This window comes from Lontra canadensis, unplaced genomic scaffold, assembly GCF_010015895.1.
Source record: "Lontra canadensis isolate GAN:19392208 unplaced genomic scaffold, GSC_riverotter_1.0 scaffold2, whole genome shotgun sequence".
Lineage (NCBI taxonomy): Eukaryota > Metazoa > Chordata > Mammalia > Carnivora > Mustelidae > Lontra > Lontra canadensis.
Genome location: NW_022630996.1, coordinates 20,558,020 through 20,584,427, shown reverse-complemented (window position 1 = coordinate 20,584,427; position 26,408 = coordinate 20,558,020). Strand labels below are relative to the sequence as shown.

General features: G+C 37.2%; 1 protein-coding gene across 1 annotated transcript in view; it reads right to left on the bottom strand.

The window, feature by feature from the left end:
- SLC13A1 (solute carrier family 13 member 1) overlaps nucleotides 1–26,408 on the bottom strand; it is a 119,768-nt gene that overhangs the window by 32,559 nt on the left and 60,801 nt on the right. The window contains exons 8-13 of the mRNA XM_032870273.1: nucleotides 15,179–15,298; nucleotides 10,602–10,700; nucleotides 10,092–10,193; nucleotides 6,915–7,021; nucleotides 4,250–4,359; nucleotides 1,071–1,232 (exon numbers count right to left, since the gene is read on the bottom strand). Coding sequence (XP_032726164.1) covers nucleotides 1,071–1,232; nucleotides 4,250–4,359; nucleotides 6,915–7,021; nucleotides 10,092–10,193; nucleotides 10,602–10,700; nucleotides 15,179–15,298 — 700 coding nt within the window. The remainder of the gene's footprint in view (nucleotides 1–1,070; nucleotides 1,233–4,249; nucleotides 4,360–6,914; nucleotides 7,022–10,091; nucleotides 10,194–10,601; nucleotides 10,701–15,178; nucleotides 15,299–26,408) is intronic.

Below are 26,408 nucleotides of genomic sequence, written 5' to 3'. Positions count from 1 at the left end.
TTTATGTAAAGTAACTGAATTTTCCCAATGACCCATAAGATGGCTACTATAGCCCCAAATAACAGACGAAGAAACTAAGGCCCACAAAAGCTAAAGTAACTTATCCAAACACAAAGCTGGCAAGCAGGAACACTTATGAAGGGTCGTGGGTCCCTCTGGCTCCAAAGCTTCTCATTATTCCATTAACTTTTCTGCCTCTGTGCCATATAAAATTTAAAATTGGCTTAGGGATCATCACAGAAGAAGAATTACTACTATTCTTAATTTATCACATTATTTTCTAACTGTGCCATGTTGAGAAGTAAAATGATATTTTACCCATATAAACTGTCTACATTTCTTCTCTAACATGAAGCAGCAGCTCAAGAATGCTAACATATTCCCCTTGAGCTATAGAGGAACAATTCCAGAAGGGCAATCCTTCTTAATTTAAAGTGCTATCCGCTCACCACACTCAGGTGTCCCAATAAGAAAAACATTTTACCTCAGCTATTTCTTGTAATTGCTAGCTAGGTGGGGAGAAAAAAGGAAGATTGTCTTTTCCTCTCTCTCCTTACAAATCCGCTTTTCACTTATCTTTTAAAATTATTTCCTGGGCTGTAGAAAACTGTGTCTAAGATATTTAACCTTAAAGCCTGAAATGTAAGCCTAGCTCTTCATTCACTTGCAAATCATTTATATGAACCACTTTACAGAAATTGAGGAATAATCTGGAGGGGGAAGTGTCAGTGTTAGAGATCTAAATACTGAAGTTGCCGGGAAACATGGACTCCCAAAGTCTTACAGTTGGAAAGGATCTAGGCTGACCCTCCCACTGTGTGCAAATGAAAAATCTGGGCAGAGAGAAAGGAAGTGGTTCTCTTAAGATCCTGCTGCTTGAATGTGGAAGAAAAGAGTTCTCCTGAGTTAGGCTTCCTAAAAATGTATTAATGCAAATAAAGATCACTCTGTAAGTTACTTATAGGAAGATCATACATGCCAAAAATTGATTCTATACCACAATATGAAAACCACCAAAGTAGAACACTACTCTTTGGATGAGTATAAAAGCAGATGAATGAGATACTCACCAATGGAGATAATATAGGGAGAAGAAGGGTAATGGTAGCTGGATTGCTGGCTACCTCTGTTAAAGATGTGACAAGCAAAGAAGATATCAGAATTATTAGCCATACTGGTAAGGAGCCTAGAGGAGATAATTTATTTCCTATCCACTTAGATAGTCCTGACTCCTAAAAAAAGAAAAAAAAATTGCAATATTATTCATTAGCAATTCATTTTAAGCAGACACAATTTAAATGTATAAATTCTATCACTTGCTCTAAGAAATCCATTTCTAAAGTTGAAGTTTAATCTTCCATATTTTTTCATGTTTTGGAAGATCTAGGTAGCTTTGACATGGAAGAGCTCTCAATTATTCTTATTTTAATATTACTGACATGCTTTAGGAAATTTGAATTGTCTTCCCACATTTTTTCAATTAAATTTTATCTAATTAATATATATGGATATTTTGGCAAGTCATTTGGTACTATAGGGCTTTAGGAAAATGGCAGTCTTCTGGTCTACCTCTCACATCTCCTAAGTTGTGTTCTCCAGAGGCAACTTTCAACCTCTATTAGCTATTTATGGCTACTTTTTAAATTATGCCTTTTCCTCATTTTCAAATTTAGACATTATTTACTAACTAACATGTTACATAAGGATTTAGCTTTCTTACGCCATCTACCATACATATATTTCCTGTCCCTTTATTTCTTTTACTTATATATCAACATTTTTCATTAAATCAATGTTTAAAATTTGCCATTATGAGTATATGAATATTACTCATACCTGAGTCACTTAGTGTACTGTGATTATGCTAAAACTATGTTAAAGGGCATTTAAGAGACAGGGAATTACAAAGAGGTGAATGCTTTAGTAGCTAGCGGCTATCTTCTCCCAAACAGAAGAGTTATCTAGTTCTGGCCATTTGCCAAACTAATTACAGTTTGAAACAAAATTTTAGAAGAGTAAATGTCTCCAAATCTTTGTAACATATTTTTGAAGCTCATGGCTTCAGTATACCTACTCAAGGGTAGGGTTATTCTAGATATTCCATAGAAATTCAATTCTATGTATTAGGAACTTCAAGACTCCCCTCCAGGGTTTCCCTAGTTCTGCCGGTGAGAGAGCCTAGTGCATCAGAAGTCTGTGACTTCTCATTTTCTTAGATTTTGCAATTCTAGGGTCTGGCCAATGCTTTTAAAAACCCTTTGAGTATCTAGAGTCCAATTCAGACAGAAATTCTGGGAAGCAGAGATGGACAAATTTCATATTAAGGTCAGAATTGCTGATTCTTATTCCCTCACAATTCAAATGATCAGTCAAAAGAATGGAAGTTATTGATTCTCAGAAACCAGATCTCATTCTTGCTGTAATAGTAGAAGAGTGTATTTGCCTTATATATCTATCATTTACATTTGAGTGGTCTATGAGGCAAGCCAAATCTGATGTAAAACAACATTGTAAGTGGCACTCAGAATGGAGACAATTTCAAAGATTTTCACCCCTTACTAAATCGTATAGCTGAGAGCTCAGTGTCCAAATACCATACAGAAAAAAATGACAATGAAGTCAGAAGCAAAAAAGTCTCCCAATAGGCTATTAAGAAGATAGTGGATAGTTATTTGTCTTGAGAAAACTAAAAAATTAACTTTCCAGAAACTAAAAGCCTGGACCACAACACCTCTCTCTCACTATCCTTTTTACTTCAATGACTGAATAAGGAAATGGAACAGCTATGAGCTTTAAGTGTTTCACAGAAGGCTTTGAAATACAGAAATGAGAGATTTTTAATGAGTCAAAGAGTAAAAAATTTTCATGGACTTTTTGAGAAGATACTTTTCTTCTAAAGAGTCCTACAATGACTTTCAAGTGACAAAGGCCTCCCTAGACTTGACATTTTTATAAACTGGATAGAGGATAAGCCAAAGAAATAGCAACTTTATTCCTCACGGTTGTTTTATTTCTTCCTAAAATTGGATATAATATAATATTAGCCATAGTTATGTAAAATTCTCTCTGGACTTCATTCAATAAACATGTACAAAGTACCCTTAATGTACTTAATATGCAACAGAGGGTTTGTTTTTTTTTTTTTTCCCCCTTGGTATTTGACAGAGAGAGAGACAGTAAGAGGGGGAACAAGCATGGGGAGTGGGAGAGGAAGAAGCAGGCTTCCTGCTGGGCAGGGAGCCTGATATGGAGCTTGAACCCAGGACCCCGGGATCATGACCTGAGCCAAAGGCAGACACTTAATGACTGAGCCACCCAGTGGCTAAGATTAAGCCACCTCAATATGTAATAAATAAGTGAGTAATAAAGTGCTGTTTTTTCTTACTCTCTTTCTTTGACAGCCTTAGGGCTATCCTATATTGAAGCAGACCTATTGAGTAGGTCTGTGACCTACTCAAATTCATCATGAAAGGGGCGCCTGGGTGGCTCAGTGGGTTAAAGCCTCTGCCTTCGGCTCAGGTCATGGTCCCAGGGTCCTGGGATAGAGCCCTGCATTGGGCTCTCTGCTCAGCAGGGAGCCGGCTTCCACCTCTCTCTCTCTCTCTCTCTCTCTCTCTGCCTGTCTCCCTGCTTACTTGTGATCTCTGCCTGTCAAATGAATAAATAAAATCTTTAAAAAAAAAATCACCATGAAATAAGGATAAAGTTATGAACAAAATGTTTTGCTAGGAATCATTGTACGTATGACTTTTATATCTTTTTTCTTACTTAGCTAATTTTCTAATACTATTTTATGGAATAAGAATTCTAATGCTCTAATCTTTGGGGCATCTGGGTGTCTCAGTCAGTTAACAGTCTGACTCTTGATTTTGGCTCCGGTCATGATCTTAGGGTTGGGCTCTGCACTCAGCATATTGCTACTTGAGAATCTCTCTCTCCCTCTCTGTTCCTCCTGGCCTACCCCACGCTTACTTTCTCTCTGTCTCTTAAAAAACAGTGTGAGAATTCTAATCTTCTTTGCTTTATTCCTTTTGCCATATTGGGGCAGCATTAAAAAAATGATATTTTATGCCTACAGCCTGTAAAAATTATTAAACTCACTTCATCTGTGTAGTATAATTAATGCATGGCTATTGAAATCTGCATCATTAAAATGATAGGCTAAAGTTGAATATGCCAACACTTGAATATATCCTGTTCTTTTGAAAAGTCTAGTTAATTGTTAAATGTCTTAGGCACAGAGTATTACCTCACAGCCATCTGCCAAGGCAAACCCTCCACCAACAAGAATGGCTATATCCCAGGGCATGAATGACTGGAATTCTTTCCAAGTAATCAGTGGTGAATAATCAAAAGCAACTGCAAAAACACAAGCCCTGTAGTTTATACATTGCTTAAAATATGACAATATGACATTTTTCTCTATTATCCTAAATCACCATCTCACAAGAATTTTTTAATATTCCTATATTGTTTATAGACAGGGAACTTGATTTAGACTTTGAGTAATTTCTACTGGGCTGAGGTGGAACACTGCATTACAAAAATGTTTTTAAAAATGTCATAACTTGGAAAAATTCATTGGATCATAAAATAGAGTAAATTTAGATAGATTATAACATTGTCATTTATAATGCCACTCATTCATTCATTCAAGCATTCATTCACTCATTCATTCATTTCATTCATTGCACTAACATCTTTGCCTCCCTCGGGCAACGCAGTGTGTCGGACTATACTATTTTTTGCTATGCATAATGTAATGTGTCATTGGTTCTAATATCAGTATAATATTATAATTTTATTCACTAATATTTACTTGAATATTGCTTTTTTTCCCAAATCATGAGGAGGGTCATAAAAGATTCATCAGGATTTCAGTTTAAAATCAAAGTTCAGATAAAATAATTTAAGTATCATTCATAAAACTCTTAAAATTCTTATAAAGCAATTATCATAAAGATTTCTCTAGACAGTTGGGTCATAATGGCTCATTTGATTTATTGAGAAGAAAGGCCATGCACGAATATATTATTCCCACTGAACATTTGTGTGTAACAAGCAGCCTTTTACATGGTATGATTTTAGGGTTACTAATAAGATTTTTTCCTATTTCCTTCCCCCAAACCTAAGCCAAACCTACAATCACCATTGTTGGAAATTTGCTATTTCTTTCTTGAATTAAGGCATATATCCAGTTAAAATGCAAACATTTCTGAAATCTACCTCTCATGTAAAATTTAACACATAATGTCTTATTTTTCATTTTTAAACCTAGTGTGGATGAGTTTATCAGGAAGGATAGGAGTTGAAGAATGAGAAGAGAGAGAATAGTGGATAGGTGTATGGGGTCCAAGTGCAGGCTGCCCCAAGATGGGCCACTTTGGCATGAACATTATTGTGAATTAAAAGCAATCAAAACCCAGAAGATTCAGAAAAAGCTCTTGGCCTACCCCTCAACTACCTGCTTGTACCAGGAAGAGAGAGGGATTAATAAAGATTCCTCTTTACCTAAGAAACTTAACTGCATAATTAGGCACCCTTTGTTTTCCAAATGTCTCCTTTTGCCTTCCCACTAATGGTCTTTCTTCTCTTTGTATCCTCAGACCCTTATCCCTCTTCTTAGCTCATATAAGAGTGATATTGCTTCATTGTCTTTGGAATTTCCATGTCTGGTGGATTCCCTGTATGTACACTACTATATTTGACTTTCTACCATTAATCTGTTTTATGTCAACTTGATTCTTAGTCCAGCAAGAAGGATCTTGAAGGGCAAAGAAAATTCTTTCTCCCCAACAAAAGCAAAGTTCTTTCTGACAGGGGGATTCAGATGTGGGAGCCAGGAAATTTAAGCCAAGCATTGGTTCTTCAACACTTGCCATTGACAGGCCTTAGTGCTTTGACTGCAATGGTCAAGGTCCTCAGAGTCTCATAGAAATTATTTCTCTGTACTTTTATATCTCCTTATAACATACTTTGAGATATCCTAATTTCAATTAATGAACAAACGGCATTTATATCAATGTTATGTTATTTACATATGTCATGTCCTAGATATCTGACTCATTAGTCACTTATCAATTTGGACTCAGGAAGTCAGGTGTGCCAACCCAACTGCATGAATACCAGTTCCATCCAAGTGAAAAAAGGAGGAAAAGAGAGAAATAAAAGAAAACCCAACAATAAAAATCCCCCACAACTCTACTAGACTATTTCTAAACAATTTTAAACTATTTGTCCCACAATAACAGCATAGGAATCTGACTACCCAAAACAAGCTGTATTAGTATAAAGCACAGATATGAATGAATCCTGTTTTAAAATTTGTGTGTGTTAGGAGAAGGAGGGTATGTTAACATAAACATACTTTTTTGTCCATGTATTACAAAGACAAGGAATGCTCCCCCTGAATACCTTGTCTTTCATTTGTGACACTAGGTTCTGGCTAAGTGTGGGCTTGATTTGCATTCTCTCCAGGATTACTATGAGGCTGTAAATGCTCTTTCCCTTGAAACTCCTCACCTTTTTAGATCCTCATCATTTATTACCAAGGGCTCATGATGAAGTGTGACTTCCAAGTTCTTGTTCCTATGTTTGCCAATAGTAAGATTAATTCTGATTATGGCAGGGAAAGTGGGCTTATTGTGGATCACATAGTGTCACTCAAAGTGGAATTCTAACCATGGTGCATAAAGAAATCTACTTCTCACTTCTGCCAAGGAAGATGATCCTTCTTGTAGGGGGAGGACATGTGCTAGTTGAATAAGGGTTGTATTGTGCACACAGGGCATCCTAAGCCAGGGGCTGTGTGAGCATGTCCATCCCTTCTGTTCTAAGCACTGACTGAAACCAACTGAATTTTGTAATTTTTGCTCTTCTGTCAAATTGATTCAGAATTATAAATAATACTCAACCAATTTCTCCTGTAGGTGTAGTTTTAGTCAATCTCTTAGCTGGGATAAGAAAGAATAGGATTCCTATAAGTAAGGCAACAGTTGAATCTGTAGCAAAACCAGGATACCTGAAAAAGGACAAATGAGTACATTAAAAAATGGCATCAAAATTTGTATGAACTGAACATCAATTGACTATGCTATTGGCCTACAAGTAGTAGTTATGATACAGGTTAGTTATTCTGGAAAATCTGTCCTAAAATCTATGGATTTCCAACCAAATTTCCAACCAAGCCAAAAATCTCAGACCATGTTCCCCTTGTTTCCATATATGTCTCCTTATTTTCAAAACCATGAATACATATACTGACATACTAACCCTATGTGGTAAATTTCTTTTTAGGTAAAGCTTAAGGATTTGTTAAACACTTTTTTCTTTGTATTATTTCTTTTCATTATACTGGCAGAGAACTGAGGCAAAAACAGTTACTAGACAAGGCAAAGCCCTAAAAAATTGTTGTGTAACATCCTACTATTGAATTGTGGCAAGGAAAGGGTGTTTCTGGAGTCCTCTAAAACTCTTCTCTAAATTATGAAAAGAAATTGATCTGTTTAAGATATAACATCTGCTACCGTGATTATAGGGCCCAGCCATATCATATAAATGAAATCAACCCATTTAATGCTTTGCACCCTATGAAACTCAATCAAGAATATTAATTATTAGAATGGTTTATGAGATGCTCATAAATGATTGCTATACAAATTAAGAGTGATTCAGGAACAGATGGGGTCTTAGAATCAACAGGCCATTCTAGCAAGTAAGACAGGCTCCCAGAAGCCTCAACAGTTAAGAAGCACCTGGAAACCAGCTATGATTGAAACAGACATAAATAATTAGAACTCAGTTTTAAGATTCAGGAATATTAACTAGAGTCTTTGTAGTCTGAGAAGCATGTGTACACCCTAGAGGTTATTTTGCTCCCTTGTAACTCAGTAATGTGTACATACTATAGATACTACTCTCTACTTCTGTGATTTACTTGAGCAGTCTAAATAATCAAGGAAGTGTATTATTTTATTCAATCTGACAACTTTATAAAGGAGTTTGTTTTCCTTAAATATGGATTTTATTTATTTTTTGCTGAGCAAAAAGCTATCTTGGTATAATTTATTCAACAAACTTAACCAATATTTATTATTTTATTGCTCCTTACTGCTTTTATTTGAGTTGTAATTTTTTTATGGTATTTTTGCCAAATTAGGTCAGGGATCATGTAATCTGATTTTGTTTTATATGAAAAGACACATTGAACTCAGTCCAGGTTCAAACAGATGGGATGAAAACATTAGGTGGTAGCTATAAATCTTGATATATCATTCTAGTTTTGAAATTCTAAATGCTTAGAATCTCTATATTACAAATATATTCTACAGAAGACACTTTAAATAAAATCAAGCCATAAATGCTGAAGTAATTTTGTTCCAAAGACTTTTAAAACCATAATTATTTTATTATTAGTTTATTTTCATTTTATTTTTAGTTTATTATGAACGAAGGCTGTCTCACTATTACAAAATATTAAGGTTACACAAATTTTATTTTCTCTGGCAATTTATGAATCAAAGTTGATCAGATTTGTATCCTCAAACCACTTCTCTTAAACCTTCGTTCCTTCTCCCATTGTTTTCTCTCAGAATTCTAGGTAACACAAGCACCCGCCTATAGCAAATATACTCTGTTCTGCTGCAAGCAAAATATCTCCTGAATTACACTTTCCTTCTGTAAGGAATAGAAATTAGAAACTGACTATATTGAATTTCCTACTGGGCTTTTTCCTGGTTTTTATTAGCTACTGTCTGATTTCATTCGTTTTTACACACTGGTGTTTAGAGAATGCTCTCCCTACCTAACATAATTGGAGTGGGATTTTAAAAAGGAAAATAATTACTTTACGTTGGTTTAGGACCTCTTACAAAACTAAAAAGTAACACTCAAACTGTTAAATGATAGTTGGCTATGAATAGTTTGCATTGAATACCTGGATGCTGTGTTTTATTTAGACTTTTCAAAGGGAAAAGTCCTACTTCCAAACAAAAAGTTGATCAACTGAAGCCAATCCTTTGAAACATGCAACCATATCGCATTGGTGCACTTGTGTGTTCACCAGGAATTTGCACATAGACTTTGCACTTTTAAAAAATGTTGGCAATGCCTACATAGCCATGAGGCCCTGGTTCAAGAAGAGAGGGAATTCTTTATTCCATGTAGGCAGAATACTTTGAACCCAAACAATTTTGGTTTCTGTCCCCACAAACATGGATTCTTGCTGTGGGATGTGAGACAGGAAGTCATCATCAGAGATCTACTCAATCTAGGAACTCCAGTACTTCAGTGAAAAATGGATTAACAATACAAATTTCAAAACCAAAGTATTTATATTGACATGTAGGATGGTCCTTAATTTAGAAAAATCACACTATCATCATCCCCCTCACTTTATATGACTCAGCATGACTGCTGGTCTAGAAGACACTGTGAGATAAAACTAACTCAACCCAGCTTCTAAGATTAGTTTGTACAATCAGTCTTATTCCTTACTCAGGAATTCCTTATTTACAAAGTAGGGGTAGGGATAGATTTATAGTGAACTAGTATAAAAATGAACATAATTAGAAAAAAAAACACAAGATAGTGAACTGAATAAAAAAATAAGTTGGCAAAAACCAAAGAACGTGAATCCGTATCAGGTTATTAACAAGGATGAAGTGGGATTTATCTCACATAATAAACATTTATATTACACTTAGGTAGGGAGAATGGCAGCACCATTATTAAGTGCCATATTCGCTTCATCTTACAGATGAAGAAACTGATTGGCCAATGACTTGCCCAAAGTGGAAGAGCCAACCCAAGCACAGAACACGGTTTTCTGATTGCATTCCTAATTTTGTAAGGATGGAAACAGCATTGTCTAAAGGAGCCTGACTTTTAGTTACAGTGTATATGATTGTCTTATCTGCAGTCCTACCCTGGATTTCATTCCTTACCATTTTCCTTCCTGGGAAGATTACAATTAAGCAAACTTTTCACTGGAAAGAAAGGAAAAGAATCCCATACAATCTTTCAGTGTTATAGGAACCACCGAGGAGAGAAACAGAATAAAACAGGAAGGGTTGACAATACGGAATGCTTACTTGGGAAAAAGTGCAGACCAACCAGAAATAAACCCAGGATCTCGGCTAAACCACAGCAGAGCCATTACAATGAAGAGCACCAAGGTCACAATTTCCTGATACCTGTGGGAAAATTCCAATCCTTTTGTTTATCTTCTCAGTCAGGATATTTGTACAAACTCCCTGAGCTACTGGCAGAGCAATCTTAGCAGAACACTAAACACTAAAAACCAGATGATTCTATGTCAGTAATTTGAGAGAATCTGCACAGCTAGAAAAAGACTTGACTCCTCTGTGGGTCTTTGGCTGCTTTTCATTCTATCTGGTAAATTTTAGTTAGACGAAAGTACGCATTTTGTTATGTTGAGTTATATCTACAACAGTCAGCATGTTCAAGGCCCTTACCAGGTGTTCTAAATACACTACAGATGATCATGTGCATGTTTAGCTTTAAACAGATACTTGCAGTATAAGCAGCGTGTATCCATGCGCGGGTGTGTTTGCCTGTACGCCTGTGTGCGTGTGTCTTACCTCAGTGGCCCAAGTTTTTGGTATTCTTGTTTAATCACCTCAGCACAAGCTTTTTGTTTGGCAGTTTTGGTCTTGCCACATTTGAACATCTCCTTAAAACTGAAAAGAATAACAGAGGCTGTTAAGCAAAGAAGTATCCCTTTATAGAAGAGATTTGTGTGAAAGCTTTATAAAATACTAACCTCCTTGCCAGTAACAGCAATCTGTGCATAATGCCTATACTTCCATCCCCTTCTTCAAATGTCCTCTCTCCTTTTTCCTGTTTGGACTGGTTTGCTCAATATTCAAGGGTTAATTTTTGTTCCATATTTTCACACCTCTTACCCTGATGTCTTCCAAGTCTGTTCGCACTACTGGAATTTTGCCACGTGTGGCTCATCTCCAATTGAACACTTTGCTATATACCTGATTGTTACAGATGTTCATTTCTTTATTGTCTATCTTGATAGTCAATTGCTACCCATGTGTAAGTTTTCTCTTGCTAGTTAGATAATGAATTACTGGAGGGCAGGGCAGAGTCCCCGATGTTTGCTCTGGCACAGTAACTCTCAACACGGGCACATACTAGAAATATGTGACTCATCAACTCCACAGTACCTTGCTCAGATTGAAGAGACAGCTGGTTGTCAGATCCATCAGTTTGCCCAGAATACACAGCACTCAAGCCACTAGGCAGAGTGGTCACTGGAGCAGAGAAGTCACGTACACTGCTCGTGAGCAGAGTCTACGCTAGATCTCTTAGAACGAAAACCAACTCTATTACATTTTTTTCTTTAATTTCTTCATCCCTTATGCCCTAATAGAATCCACTAGATAGTTTTCCATCTATTGTCAATACTAACTGCCAGTCTCTCTTTCTTTCAGAGGCTGCTTTCAGTTACACCTTTCCCTTGTGACTAACTTTTCTTTCCTGAAGTCCAGGGTCTTAAAAAAAAAAAAAAAAAAATTTTTTTTTTTTGGTATTTTTTTGGTATTCTTGGTTTTTTTGTGTTTTTTTGTGTGTGTGTGTGTGTGTGTGTGTGTGTGTGTGAAGTACTGCTCTAGGATTAGATTTTAAAAAATCCCTCCAGGGGAATAAACAAATGAGCAAATGGTTCAATTCTTATGTTCTATCTTTTGGAATGTCTATAAGTAGCTCATTCAGATTACTTTATGTGTGGGTAAGGAAGGCATTTCTGAGTGTATATCCTAAGGAACTGAAATCTGGATCTGAAGAGATAACTGCACTCACATGTCTACTGCAACATGATTCGCAGTAGCCAAGGTACGGAAACAACACAGATGCCCACTGACAAACAAGTGGATAAAGAAAAAGTGGCACAGAAAGAAAAGAAAAGGTAGTAAATACATACAATGGGCAATAACTCGGCCTTAAAGAAGCAGGAAATCCTGCCGTTTATAACAACACAGATGGACTTGGAGGACATTATGCTAAGTGACATAAACCAGACACAGGAAAACAAATATTGTAAGATCTTATACATAGAGTCTAAAATAATCAAACACATGAAAACAGAGAGTAAAACAGTTGTTTCCCAGGAAATGGAAGGAGATGGAAATGGGGAGGTGTTTATCAAAGAGTACAAAGTTCCAGTTATGAAAAATAAGCGAGTTCTGGAAATCTACTGCCTAAAATAAGGCCTGTGATTAACAACACTGTATTGTATACTTAAAAATTTACTCAGAGGGTTGGTCCTATGATAAGAGCTTTTACCATAAAAGGAAAAAAAAAACCCTCAAAAAGCAAAAGGGGCAAGAGGAAACTTGGAAGGTGATGGAAAAGTTGATGGCCTTGGTTGATGGCCATGGATGATGGTTCTTGAGTGTATATGTATCTCCAAACACATTAAGTTGTATACATTAAATATCTATGGCTTTTTGTATGCCAGTCATACATCAATAAAAGCAGTTTTAGAAAAAGAAAGAGTGCAGGATAATGCTGTCATGTAAAATTGCTGGACTAAACATGGATATATATGAGGGAGAAAATAGGAAGACCAAGATGGTATGAATGTAGCTATCCCACAAAGACATTTTGTTTACTTATTTTTTCTGTAGCTCTGCTACTCAGACTTGTTCAAAGGAACAGAGTTTCTCCAATTCTTAAGTCATCCATCCTACACATTCAAAATCATTCTCCTGTGCACACTCCAACCACTGAACATTAGATGGATGTTGTTATATTTAGGATCCTTGAAGTAATATTTAATTTTCATAATCTCAACTAAAATAATAGTGCCAGTCTTGAAATTTTACCCCTTGTCACAATATAAATACTAGTATTATAAGAAACTGAGCCATGGACTACTTTGAGATCCTACTGTAGAACAGAAAAGTAGAATTAAAAAAAAATAGGTGAGTCTTGGGGCACCTGGGTGGCTCAGTAGGTTTAGCATCTGACTCTTGGGTCATGATCTCAGAATCATGAGATCGAGCCCCATATTGGGCTCTGTGCTGCTTGTGGAGCCTGCTGAAGATTCTTTCTCTCCTGCTGCCCCTCCCCCTGCTCCTTCTTCCTCCTTAAAAAATGTTTTCCACCTGGTAGACTGCACATGTACCTGGTCTCTTTGGTTGGGGATGATAAATAGTTAAATCGAAAGCCATGCTGGCTTTGCTACAAATGAAGGTTAATGCCCTCACAAAGGAACCGATGAAGCATATGAAAACGCATCTAGCTCTTCATTTAAACAAGTTCAGTGGCACTGATAGATGAGCTTCTCCCTCCAGGTATGTTGGGGTCGTTTACAATGGGTGAGTTAACTGTGTTAACAGCCAACACACTAACCAGAATGTATGGCCGCCTGCCAGGGGAGTGGCTGATAATTTCTGTGTGTCGATCTAAAACCTCTGGAGGTGAAGACCCTGACTGGCTGAAATGGACACTGAAAAATTAGAGCGGGAAGCTGTGTAACCGATCTAACCGATCGCCCACACAAAGGGACTATTTAAGTATGCCACTGATCATGATTTATGGATTTACCTAATGTATGCACTTGGCAGGCTTTTTGATCTTATAGACAACACCTTTCAATCCATCTGCCCTTTATTTTCTTAATTTCTCCTTTATACATGGTGGGCCATTTCAAAATAATGACAATGGTTGCAGACATTTTTTATAAGTCATTATATGTGGTGACAAAGAAGGAAACCGCTACGGGTCTGTGACTGGATGCTCCCTCCCTTAGCTGGGATTCTTGTCCTTTGCATCCTGCATTGCTACCTGTGCAACTGAATAGACCCCCCGGAGGCCTGGATTTCCAGGAAGGGGCATTTAGTATGCAGCTGGCCTCTCCCCACTGATGCCCACCTGCCGAAGTCAGTGACATCCCACACATTTGCTTCAGCAGGAGGACTGCCACATGCTGCTCCCACAATCTGGACGAATGGATTTTTTTTTTTTTTTTAAATCATCAGTACCATCTTCCCACTACTAACAAGACTGTGGCAGTTTTGGAGAAAAACCAGGAAGAGGAATGGAGAGGGAAGAATACCAGTCCTTAAATGACTCGGCATGGAAAATTGGGGCCTGGGCATGGAATGCCACCTGCTCCCAGTGCTTTGCTTTTCTAAGGAAGTACATGTAGCTGACTTCAGTCTCACCTGCTTAGTAGATCTCCTGTTGTTTTGTTCATAGGTCCTTGAAATTATTTAACTAAAAGCCAATAAAGATGATTTTGAATTTGTTTTTTTCAGGAACAGATCCCCAGGGTTTGAGTGATAGTCATTTCCCCTTTCTTTTTAGAGTACTGTTATCCAAAAATATATAAAGGTGCATTTTAGATTTTGCTGTGGAGCCCTTCGTAATTTTAAATGCTGGCTGTCATTTATATCATTTAAGTAGCTCATCGGCACTTACGAGCTGCCTGCTTCTGTCTCAGCCAAGGTAATATTTGCAAATTCTCCTTGAATCCATATATCCAATGTTTTTCAGCTTGGACACATATGTATTCGAGTTACAGCACTGGAAGTGATCTGACTGATCTTCCAGTTAAATTCCATCATTTTACAGTTGAAAACACCAAGACTGAGAAAGACCACTCATTGTGAGAAGCTACAACTTTGTCCCTGGTCTTCTGATTCCTAATCCAACATTCTTCCCACAGGGCACACTCTCATGTCTTTATGTGATTTTTTTCAAGGACATACCAGTTTCGATGTAGGATGAAGCAAGAATCTTGCATGTTACAGTTTAAAGTAACTAGATAACCAGATGAAATTCCCACATACAACCAAGAGGAGGGGCAAAACCTCCTGAAATTCCACTTTAACAAGCTGGACTAGGTCCTTATTATAATAAGTTCCTTATGCCCTTCTGGCTGATTAATAAATTATTAGCTTAGGACTCAAAGGAGAATGAGATGGATTTGCTTTTTACAAACTCTGCTCCATAGCCCACATTGTTTAGATGATATTCTAGCTTATCCTTAAAATATGTGCTCATGTGTGGCAGTTTTGTGAGGAACAGAAATGCAGAAACTCCATGTGCGTGAAACAGGTCAAAGAGCAGTGGGTGAGCAGCTGAGAAGTGGGAACCAAAACACCTTTATTTATCTGATTAACATGCAATATTTACTTACTTGAATCCTAGGAAAAGCCACTGAAGCCAGATCCAGGACAATAACAGAATAATAATAGCAGCCGGGAAGGAAAGCATGAACCATGATCCAAAGTTAATGCAATGACAGTCAGGGTAGCGCCTGTGCAAAAAGACAGAAAAATGTGCTTGGGAGCGTACAAGTGTAATCCCTCCTGCCGGTCCTTGGGAAGCAACAGTTCACATCCTTCCAGGGGCTCCCAGCCAACAGGGAAGATGTGGGACCTTCTCATCATTAAGTATAGCGTTTGGCTTTACCTCTTACCTTTTGTCCTGATTCTGTAACTAATAATGGTTGCTGCTTCCCATCCACGCAAAAGTGAGTCTGCTGTGATTTTTATTCCTTTGTTCGATCTGTAAGGAAGAGCTTGGCAAAGCTAGCACAGTGCCCGACACTCACTGAATGCACCAGAAGCGGGAGTGCACGGGTATGCGTGCCTCTTGTCAGCTCTCAAAGTATCAGTATGTGAGTGGCGTGAGCCGAGCGGACATGGGAGCAGATGAAAATTAACTTCATGGACCTGAATGTTGGCTACCACTTCACAATGGTGGCTGGCACTGCAGGCACTTGGGAAGGGACTCTTTCCATCCATATTGTCTCCTATAGCTGTTTTCCTGCTGTTTCCTCTGCCTTGAAGAAACTGTAACCCATCTTACCAGGCATATGCTAGCCTTTTCTTCTTAGAATTAGACAGTGCTTTGAGGCTCAGTCAAATGGAACAAATCTGGACCAGATAAAAACAATTAAAAGTTTTTCTCCTAGTTATTTTCAGGTTTTTAGCCCACCTAATCACAAAACAATAACAAAAAAAGTGGGGGACGGTGGTCAGAGACAAATAGGTTTTTTCTGGTGACCTCACATTTATGTTTCCAAAATGTAGTATAAATTCCAAATAAATTCTCATATAGTTATCTATTTTATGACAGAAGAGGGAAAAACAGGAAACTTGAAAAACATTTGTCCTTGATTTTTTTCTTCACACAATGACACAAAGACAGAGCTGGAACTTTGGAAAGTTCAGAAAATACACAGAAGCAATAAAAACAACATTAACATATTTTAATTATTTTTGAAATTACAAAATATAAAGAAATTTATAGAAATGATAGATTTTAAATTCTTGTTCTATTTGAATTTACATTCAAATTTATTTTTGAATTTACATTTGAAAATCTATTTGAATTTACATTTACAATCAATGTAAATAAACAAAATGTTTCATGCTACATGTATCAACATAAGCCACATTTTTGTACTTTATAAATTGTTTCTCCTTCTATTTTAGGATGGTTGCTAAGTAATGCAAAGAGTTTTAAAAAATAATGGGTTTTTAAAACTCTAGATTTCTAATGTTTTCTACAAATTTTCTTGAGGTTATAAGAAGTTGTGGGTACTAGAGTTATCATTAGCAAGTTGAGGATGATTATTATCTACCACAAGAAGATCCAAAGCTTAGCTTACATATTATGCAATTAGAAATGACAAATGATGAATAAGATGTGCTTGAGAATACAGAGAATTGATGAATGGAAAAATGCTTTATCATGCCCATGAGCTTCTACTGAGAGTTGCTCACTTAAAAAAAAAAAAAAATGTTTGTTGTTTTCAGTTGGAAAATGCAATACGGAAGAAAGGCTTAAGCTTACTTCCCATCAAGTTATTAGACTTGGACTACAGGTTGATGACCTGTGTTACTCTGTTCAACCTAACGGTATTTAGAAATATTTAGAAATGTTTAGAAATTTTTAGAAAAATTTAGAAATGTTACTAAAAGTAGGGTCAAAACAGTACCCTAAGTCCAATTTCATTTTTCACCATCTGTGACTCACACCTTGAGATCAGGCTGTGTTGTTCTTTCCACCCAATCCTGTAAAATTTGTTTAACTGAAGAAGGGTTTCTTAGAATTTTTGCCTGGAGGAATAGTTCATTTAGAAAAATGAAAGCCTGAAAAAGCAAAATTCTGTTTTGTTTTTGTTTCTTTCTTTAGCAAGGATGTGACTACCACATAGGACAGTGGCCTCCATGATCATAATCTTTATACTTGTATCTGCGTGAATATTTCAAATGATAATGGAATGAACGGCATACTGTGAGGTATTAGTTTCACTGTTTTTTCCCCCACTTCCTCATACCCTGTATAAGTGAAGTTACTACAAGTATCTTCCTAAAGTAAATATAGAATTATTCCATCATGAACCATGTTAAGTACAATTAATTCTGATAGGATCTTTTCTTTCACCCAACAGTGTATTTTTGGATGTCTACCATGTATCAGGCACTCTTCTAGATACTGAGGATATAGTGGTGAATTAGATGGATGTGGCCCAGGCTCTCATAAAGTTTACTTTTAAATGAGGAGCACAGGCAGTAAATAGGTAAGCATAAAAAGAATCAGAAAATACAACAAAATAATATAATAGAAAGTTACTAGAACAAAGGAGAAATTTTAGAGTGTGGTTAAAGAGGATAATATTGGAAATGAGATCTAAATGGCAAGAAGGAATAGGTCATGTAAATAACTGGGAAACAGCATGCCAGAAGAAGTGGCAAGTACAAAGGCCCTGGGGTAGGCATAAGTGTAGAATGTTTGAGGATAAGAAGGCCAGTGTGGCTGTGGGTAGTGAGCTAAAGTTAGTGACTTGAAATAAATCTAAGAAGTAGCCAGTAGGGGTCAGATCATATAAAAACTTGTGGGCCATCAGAAGGAATTTGAATTTTGTACAAATGCAATTACAGGTAATTGGAACATAGTAAATAAGTTAGTGATATGATCTAATTTAAAGTCTACATAAATTTGTGATTTACATAAAACATACTGCTTAGATGGATCCTTAGGATTGAAGGCAACAAGAGCGGAAGCCAAGGGGTGACAGACAGAATTCCAAGATGACCCCTTAGATTTCTGCCCCTGGTATACATTTCTTGTATAATCCTCTCTCCTTCTGTGTGGGTAGAATTTGTGAATATGGTGAGATTTCATTTCTGTGATGAAGTTCTTTTATGGAAAAAGTGAAGGGACTTTGCAGCGGTCACCAAGGTCCCCATTATAATAGACTTTGAGTTATTTAAAAGGGAGAGTTGGATAAATCTGAGTTAATCAGGTGAGCCTTTAAATGGCAGCCTTTCCTGCTGGCCTAAAGAAGTGAGCTTTCATGTAGCCAGAGAAGGGGCTAAGTAACAAGGATCTAGGCATAGCCTCTAGAAGCTGAGGGTGACTCCCTGGGCAATAAAATGGGCACCTTGGTAATTCAACCACAGGTAACTGAATTCAACAACCCGAATGATCTTGGAATAGGGCACAGGCTTTCTGTGGAGATTTGAAGACCAGGTGCCACCTTGATTTCAGCCTGGTAAGATCCTAAGCAAGGGACTCAGATAAGCTTGGTCGAGAAATCCTGACCCACGGAAATTATGAGGTCATAAATTCATGCTGTTTTAAAGCCACTAAGTTAATGGTAATTTATAAAGCATTAATATAAAACAAATACACAAGGAGATTTATTAGAAGACGAAGTTTGGTAGAGGAGTGGGGGTAGAATAGAGTAGGAAGTAGAGTAAATTTTAGCTGAAGTCAGATCGGTAGCAGTGAAGATGAAGAGAGGACTATTGATTTTAAATATTTTGGGGACAAAATGTGGAGAAATGGGGGGCTAAGTGCCATTTATTGAAATGAAGTTTGAGGGAAGAACAGGTTGGAAGACTGGTAAGGGAGTGGTGGGTCAAAACACTGCAAAGGGCATGTTAATCTGAGATGTCCTTATATTTCCAAGTGGTCATGCTGGACAGGGAGTTAGATAAGTGAGTTTGGAATTGAGAGCAGACAGCAGGTTAGAGTTGTTACCAACAACTATAGGTAGTTACCAACATTGTAACTAGGTACATAGGTAGTTACCAACATTTGGTAGTTACCAACATTTGGTGATATTATAAACCACAGAAATGGGTGCAAAAATTTTAGGAGAAAATGGAGATAAGAGGAAAAGGGAGTGCACCCTGGGGCATCTAAGTTTTAGAGGTCAGGCAGAGGTTTAGGTATGAGCAGATGAGCTAAGCACATTTAATTTTAATGCTAACACAAATCCTGTGAGGAAAGCATTATATTTCCATTTTACACAGGAAGATACGAAGTCTCAGAAGGTTAAATGGATTGTTCAAGGTCACAGATTGTACAGTCAAGCGCAATTTTTACCCCAGGAGGAGTGTTTAAAATACAACGTCTTTTCATTAAAGCCCAGTGTCCTCAACTCTGGTCCCCAGATGAAAATAGAAAGTTCCATGTATATTGTGAAATATCCATAAGACAGGGTACAAAATATCCATAAGTCAGGTACAAAAAAAAGACATTTTAGAACACTATTGAAATGATTTCACCATACTCCAGACATGCTTTGACCTGAAGCATGTGGGCCCTGTCATTATTGAAGCTCAGGAAGATAGTCTTGTTAGAGTTCTTATGCCCAACAACAAAATGATGATAGCACTGATACTAATGAAATACTCAGAAGTGGCCTTAAAAGAATTTATGTAGTTGTGGAAATTTACAGATTTGAAATCAATCTTGGCCTTGAGAGCACTATAAGCTGTGTCCACACTGATTATAGTCCTTTTGATTAATGACTGCCTTGATTATTTCTGAGTCAAAGCCACTTTTCAGTTTTGTATTTGTGTATTTGCAGACGTTTCTTTTCAAATATTAACTACTTGTTGTTCATGAGCCAAGCTTATATTTTTAATAGCAATAGCAAAAACAGGATCAGCAGCAACAGCAGCTAGCGTTACTGACAATTTCCTAGGTGCCAGGTCCTCTCTCTAAGAGCCATGTGTGCATAATCCCATTTAATCCTCACAATAATAGTTCTAGTATTGCCCCATTTTGCAGATGAAGGAACTGATGTTCACAGAAGTTAAGCTAATAATTGGAAAGACTGAAATCTGAGCCAAGGTCTGAGTCCAAACTCTGCAATACTCAAATTTCTTCTATAGTATTTGCCAGAGAAATTATTTCTGAGAAATAATAATTGCTCATCTCTCCAGAGGAAAATCATGGTAACTTTTGAAGGTAGCTATTGCTAGGTAACTGGCTTACCTTCTCCCTGCATAATTAGCAAAGAAGAAACATTAGGAAGGTGGGCTTTGAACATAGGGCATCTATGAGCACATTTATTTTACCATTTCTTAGTTTGTGAACCCAGAGTAGTTATAATTTAACATAATTAGGAAGAGTGACTGTGCTCATTATTGATAATAAAACTACCTTCCATGCTCTTTGTATACCCACATATTTCACAGCTGACACCCACAAGCTGAATAATATACTTCGACAATTAGCAGGCTATGAAATTACTTGTGATAATCTTCCACTTTAATCTGGTAGATTTGATTTTGGGGCTTCACTAGAATAGCTATCTAGCTGTTAAATAATACTGAGGCACCAAAACTACTCTGCTATGAAAACAGTCATTGTCTCTAATAATATTTCCCTTACTAGCATAATCTTAATGTCAAAAGATTATTTCGTTATTTAGATGGTTCCGGTTCCCAAGAACAATAAGCACTTCATTTATGTCTTGGTACAGTTCATCTCAGCCAATGTTTACTGATCATCTACCTATGCTCCTGGTGTGTTAAAGAATTAGTGATTCATGCAGACTCTACAAGATTGCAAATCATCATGGGTGACGGCCTGCATGAGTGTGGATGAGACAGGTTTCTAGAAATGTGAATGTACTTTATGATAAGAGATGGGAATGGTGGTATAGGACTAACTGAACAGAGTCTCTGATGAAACAGCATCCACCCAAGTGGAGAAAGAAGTGGACAGCATTGGCAGTTCTTTCAAGAACCAGAGTAGGAAGAAATGGGTTAACTGCAAGGTGGTATTTATTAACAATATTGTCAGGAAGGGAGGAGATTGGGCGATGATTGGAAGTATTATCAGTGGAGCAGAATGGAGTAAGGGTGAGGTAGAGAGCACTGACCCAGCAGGATTTACCTAATAGAGGAGGCAATAAAAATCTAACAAACCTGTAAGGTTTTAACAGGAGGTGGGTAGAACAAAAAAAAAATATTTCCGGAATGTTCTATTCTAAGGATTAGTTAAGGCTAATGATCAATTAATCATAGATGAATCAGAATTTAGGTACTCCTGGTGCTAAATTCAAAGATTAAGAATGTGGGAAATTTTGTACTTTATAGTTGAGTCAGATAATTAGCTCCATCTTATATTATTCAAAAAAATCACCTTCCAAACTATATATCAGCTCATGACAACAAGGGGATGGTTCAGTCTAACTAGCCACACACTTAGCTTTGCAACTATTTCAAAAGACATTTGTCATGTTTGCATGCTTACATTTTATAGAAAGAAAATACAACCCATGAATGTGAATACTGAAGTAGTCCTTCTTGTCACTGGCAGCAAACTTACTTTTTTTAGAACTTTGCCAAGTTGGCACCCTCATATATGGTCTGTGAGACAGAGAGGCTGTGGGGTGGAAAGAGCACTGGGACTCAGGCCATCTCACGTTACCTGGCAGTTCCTCCATTGACTAGTGTTCAACATTTAAAGTATCTGAGCCTTGGGGCACCTAGGTGGTATAGTAGGTTAAGTGTCTGACTCTTGGTTTGGGCTCAGGTCATGATCTCAGGCTCATGAGATCAAGCCCCAAGTCAGGCTCCATGTTCAGTGCAGAATCTGCTTCAGATTCCCTCTCCCTCTGCCCTTCCCACTTGTGCTCTCCCCCCCCAAACTAAATAAATATATCTTTAAAGTCTCTGAGCCTCAGTTTCCTCATCTGTGAAATGAGGGAATTGTATACATGATCTGAAATTTCTCTGTCTTCACTTTTTCTCTACTTGCTCATTATTACTCATGATGAAATGTCCTTCTTTTCTAACACTTACATTTCTACTTTTCTTTTTTTTTAAAAAGACATTTATTCAGCGTCATGATCAGACTATTACATTTAGCAATCAACAGCATGGGTGCAAAAAAAAAAATCTACATTAAAACCCTTTGTTGGAATGCTTTACACTTTCCACAGAACAGAAACTAAAATAACCTGTTATACAATTAGTCACAAATACAGTCCTCAAGTTTTTTTGCCCATACACATGAGTATTGTCTAAAACATGTCCTCTTTGTAGCAGCTAGGCCATGCCACCACTGTGCTTGGCTGAGTTCACAAATCTGTTGTAACCTGTAGTTTCCCTGTCACTTCTCTGGCTCTCCTCTCCTGCTAAGCTTTGTTTCCTGGCAGTAATTAAAACCTTCTGCCACTGCTGTAGCTGCTGCTGCTGCTGGAACCACCATAGCCACCTTGGTTTCGTGGTTTGGCGAAGTATTGGCCTCCACCACCATAAGGGCCAGAGCTTCTGCCTCCAAAATTGCCTCCTTTCATGGGTCCAAAATTTGAGGATTGGTTGTTGTAATTGCCAAAATCATTATAGCTTCCGCCACCTCCAAAGTTGCTTCCATCATTACCAAATCCGTTATAGCCATCCCCACTGCCACCATATCCACCACCACCTCGACTGCCACCAAAGCCACCTCGATCACTGAAGTTTCCTCTGCGACCAAAGTTGTCATTCCCACCAAAACCACCTCCACGACCACCACCAAAGTTTCCAGAACCACTTCGACCTCTTTGGTCAAAGAGGATGCTTCTGGATGAAGCACTAGCCATCTCTTGCTTAGAGAGCGCTTTCCTTACTTCACAGTTGTGGCTATTCACAGTATGGTATTTTTGAATGACAATCTTGTCTACAGAATCATGGTCATCAAATGTTACAAAAGCAAAACCCCTCTTTTTGCCACTGCCTCGGTCAGTCATGATCTCAATCACTTCGATTTTCCCATACTGTTTGAAATAATCTCTTAGATGATGTTCTTCAGTGTCTTCTTTAATGCCACCAACAAAAATCTTTTTCACAGTTAAGTGGGCACCAGGTCTTTGAGAATCTTCTCTTGAGACAGCCCTCTTTGGTTCCACAACTCTTCCATCCACCTTGTGTGGCCTTGCATTCATGGCTGCATCCACCTCCTCCACAGTGGCATATGTGACAAACCCAAAGCCTCTGGAGCGCTTGGTGTTTGGGTCTTTCATTATCACTCAGTCCATAAGTGTTCCCCATTGCTCATAATTGCTCCTCAGACTCTCATCGGTTGTTTCAAAGCTCAGACCTCCGATGAAGAACTTCCGCAGCTGTTCAGGCTCTTTGGGAGACTCTGACTTAGACATGATGGCGGTGGGAGGGGAGACTTTAACGATGCTTACTTGGCGGCATCCACGGGCAGAAGCTTATATTTCTACTCTTGTTTCTAACTTCATTCTTCTTCTACCTGACACCCAGCCAATCAGTATTCTTCTCTCTTTCTCTTTCTTTCTTTTTCAAAATGTCACATCTCTCTTACAGTTTCCTTCCTGAGTGTAAAACAAACCTGGCATCTTCCTTGTTCCAGGAGAACTCTGTCTCTGGTCATAACATATTTCTTCTTTTCTTCTTTACTTTGTCAAACTTGAAAAATCATTTAAATTAGCTGCTTTCCCCTCCCTGCTAATACTTACATCTTAACTCTTTCCAATCTAAATTCTGCCCCACCTCCCACTGTTTTGTTGGAGGACACTGATAAGAACCAAGCCTTTTCTTAGCCATCATCCTACTTGACCCTCTGCCACACTTGCTCCTGATTCATCCTCCATTTTGAAAATGGTCTTTCTTAGCTTTCAAAATACCCATGCTCCTGGTTCTCCACCTACTTTGATAAACTTTTCTCATCTCCTTTCTTGTCAGTATTTCCCAAGGGTCCATCCTTGTCTTGATTCTTCTAACTTTTTTCTCCCCATGTGACCATTTCTGCATTCAAGATGCTAATTTCTGTGTTTATATATATACATAGCCCTCAAATTTTTCACTAACTTCAACAATGCATTTGCAAATGCCTACTGGAAATCTTGTGGATAGGCTCTTAGCAGGCCATTCTAATATACCTAAAATCAAATTTGTTAATTTCTCCAATGAACCTAGAAGTTCATGGCATCACTAGTTATTGAGCCATATTGGCAAAAATTCCCAGACTTGCCCTAACCCCTCATTGCCCTTAAATCCTCACACCTAATTGCTCACCATTTCCTGCTTGTACAGTGTCTTGAGTCTAATCCTATCACTTCGTAACTAGTTTAGTTCTCCCCTTATCATTTGTCAGCACTTTGGTAACAGACTCCTAATTGGTCTCCTGTCCCCAGACTTTTAGGGTGCCAATCAATCTGCACATTACTATTCTAAACAGTAAGAAAAAAAAGGAAAGAAAAGAAAATCCACAGACTATTTTACTGTTTCCAAAAAAAAAAAAATTACAAACTTTTTGTGCTTTGATTTTATGAATTATCTGCCTTCATTTTCTCCATAAATATTGTGTTTACCTCTTTTAAATTGGGCCATATTGTACAGACAAGTTTTCTCCAGTGATCGAGGGGTACTGCACACAGCTATGGTCTTCTTTTAGGGTGCATGCTCAATAATGTTTCTAGGGAGGTGATTTTTTAGGGAGACAGACTTGAGGTTTGAATGACCATGGTTTGGATCTCAGTCTGTTAGGTTGAATATCAACTTTCTCAACTCTAATGGTAATAATCAACATTTACTGAGCATACACTCTGCACTAGATATTTTTTAAAGGACTATTATTTTTTGGTAAAACTTTAAACAACTCTCTAAGAGATTATTTTTCCATTTTTCTTGCAAGGTTAATAAGCTTTAAGAGAGCTTAAAGTAATCTAAGATCTTAGATTACTTAAGTAATCTTAAAGCTCAAAGTAATCTAAGATCATCTAGTTTGTAAATGGAAGAGCTGGGATTTCAACACAGGCATTTTAAGCCCAGAGCCTATGCTTTAGTCACCTTAATATGCCGCCTTTACAGCAAGGGTATATAGAATATGTGTGGACTAAAATACATGTAAAATTTCTGGCAAGAGTTCAATACATATCACCTTACTTCTCTCCTACATGTCAAAAACCAAATGTTATTATATTTTAAAAATTTTAATGGTTTTCACATATGTATATTTTATCTAGAAAACCCGACAGAATCTCAAAGCTTCCTGGCAAGTTTTATTTTTTGCATTCTCCAAAAAAAATTCAAAACAGTACCGTGTACATCATCAGTCTTAAACAAATGTTTGTTGACTGACTAAATGTATGGATAAATGTTTGTTTTTCTTTGCACTGAATAAAATTTAGCTTTCTCATAATTCATTGTTCTTACATTCTTTGTGCAAAAAAGAGAACAAAAGACAATATATATTTACATATAAATATATTTTATATCTATAAGTGATAGATAGGTGGATAGATGGCTAAACAAAGGCTTTAAAATGTGTTATCCATTCTCTTCCTCCCATTGTTTGTTTGTAAGATAGCATCTTTCTCTAGATGCCAATGGTGGGATATCATTGATCGTTAGGATTCCTGAACATATGGAGCTGGGCAAGATCCAAAATGAAATTATATAAAATGGCTGTTGATATTGCTTTAGAATAGACAGCAAGCATGTCAAGAGGAAAAAGTGGCATTATTGTAGAATATTTGAAAAGAAAGAGCAATTTCTCTCCAGCTCCAAACATCTGGACAAAAATATAAGTCTTTTTTTTCCCCTACAGTTTTAAGTTTTTGGCGCTTTCCCCAATAAAACTGAATGTATCTCATTCCATTGTTGCTTTGAAATGTTGTTGTATTTTAGGGCCAATATTTAAGAAAAAGTGAGTTAAAGATCTGGCTGGTTTAATAACATCAATTATATTTTTTCACATAAGGTTGTTTTCCTACTCTATTCTAGTATTTTCTATCAAGAAGGAATACTTTGAGTTTCTTTCTGTTTGTGTATAATTCCTAATATTAAAGCAAACTTTTGAAGAAAAAACTTCACCAAATTTCAAAGTACATGTTAAGCATTTTCTAAATTTAAAGAATATTTGGCCAAGTTCCCATGATTAGGAGAATTAGAAGAAAGGATAATTAGGGAAAACAGTTATTAAAACACTTCTCTTAAAGTGCTATAGTGCTTCCAATCTGTCATTGCAAATGGATAACTGCATCTAAAGAGGGAACAGTTAAATAGAAGAAAGAAAATTTGGTTGGTACATTGTACAAGACTTCAGACTGAGGGCAAACTCAATATGGATTACTTTAACAACATCAATCTCATGGGAAT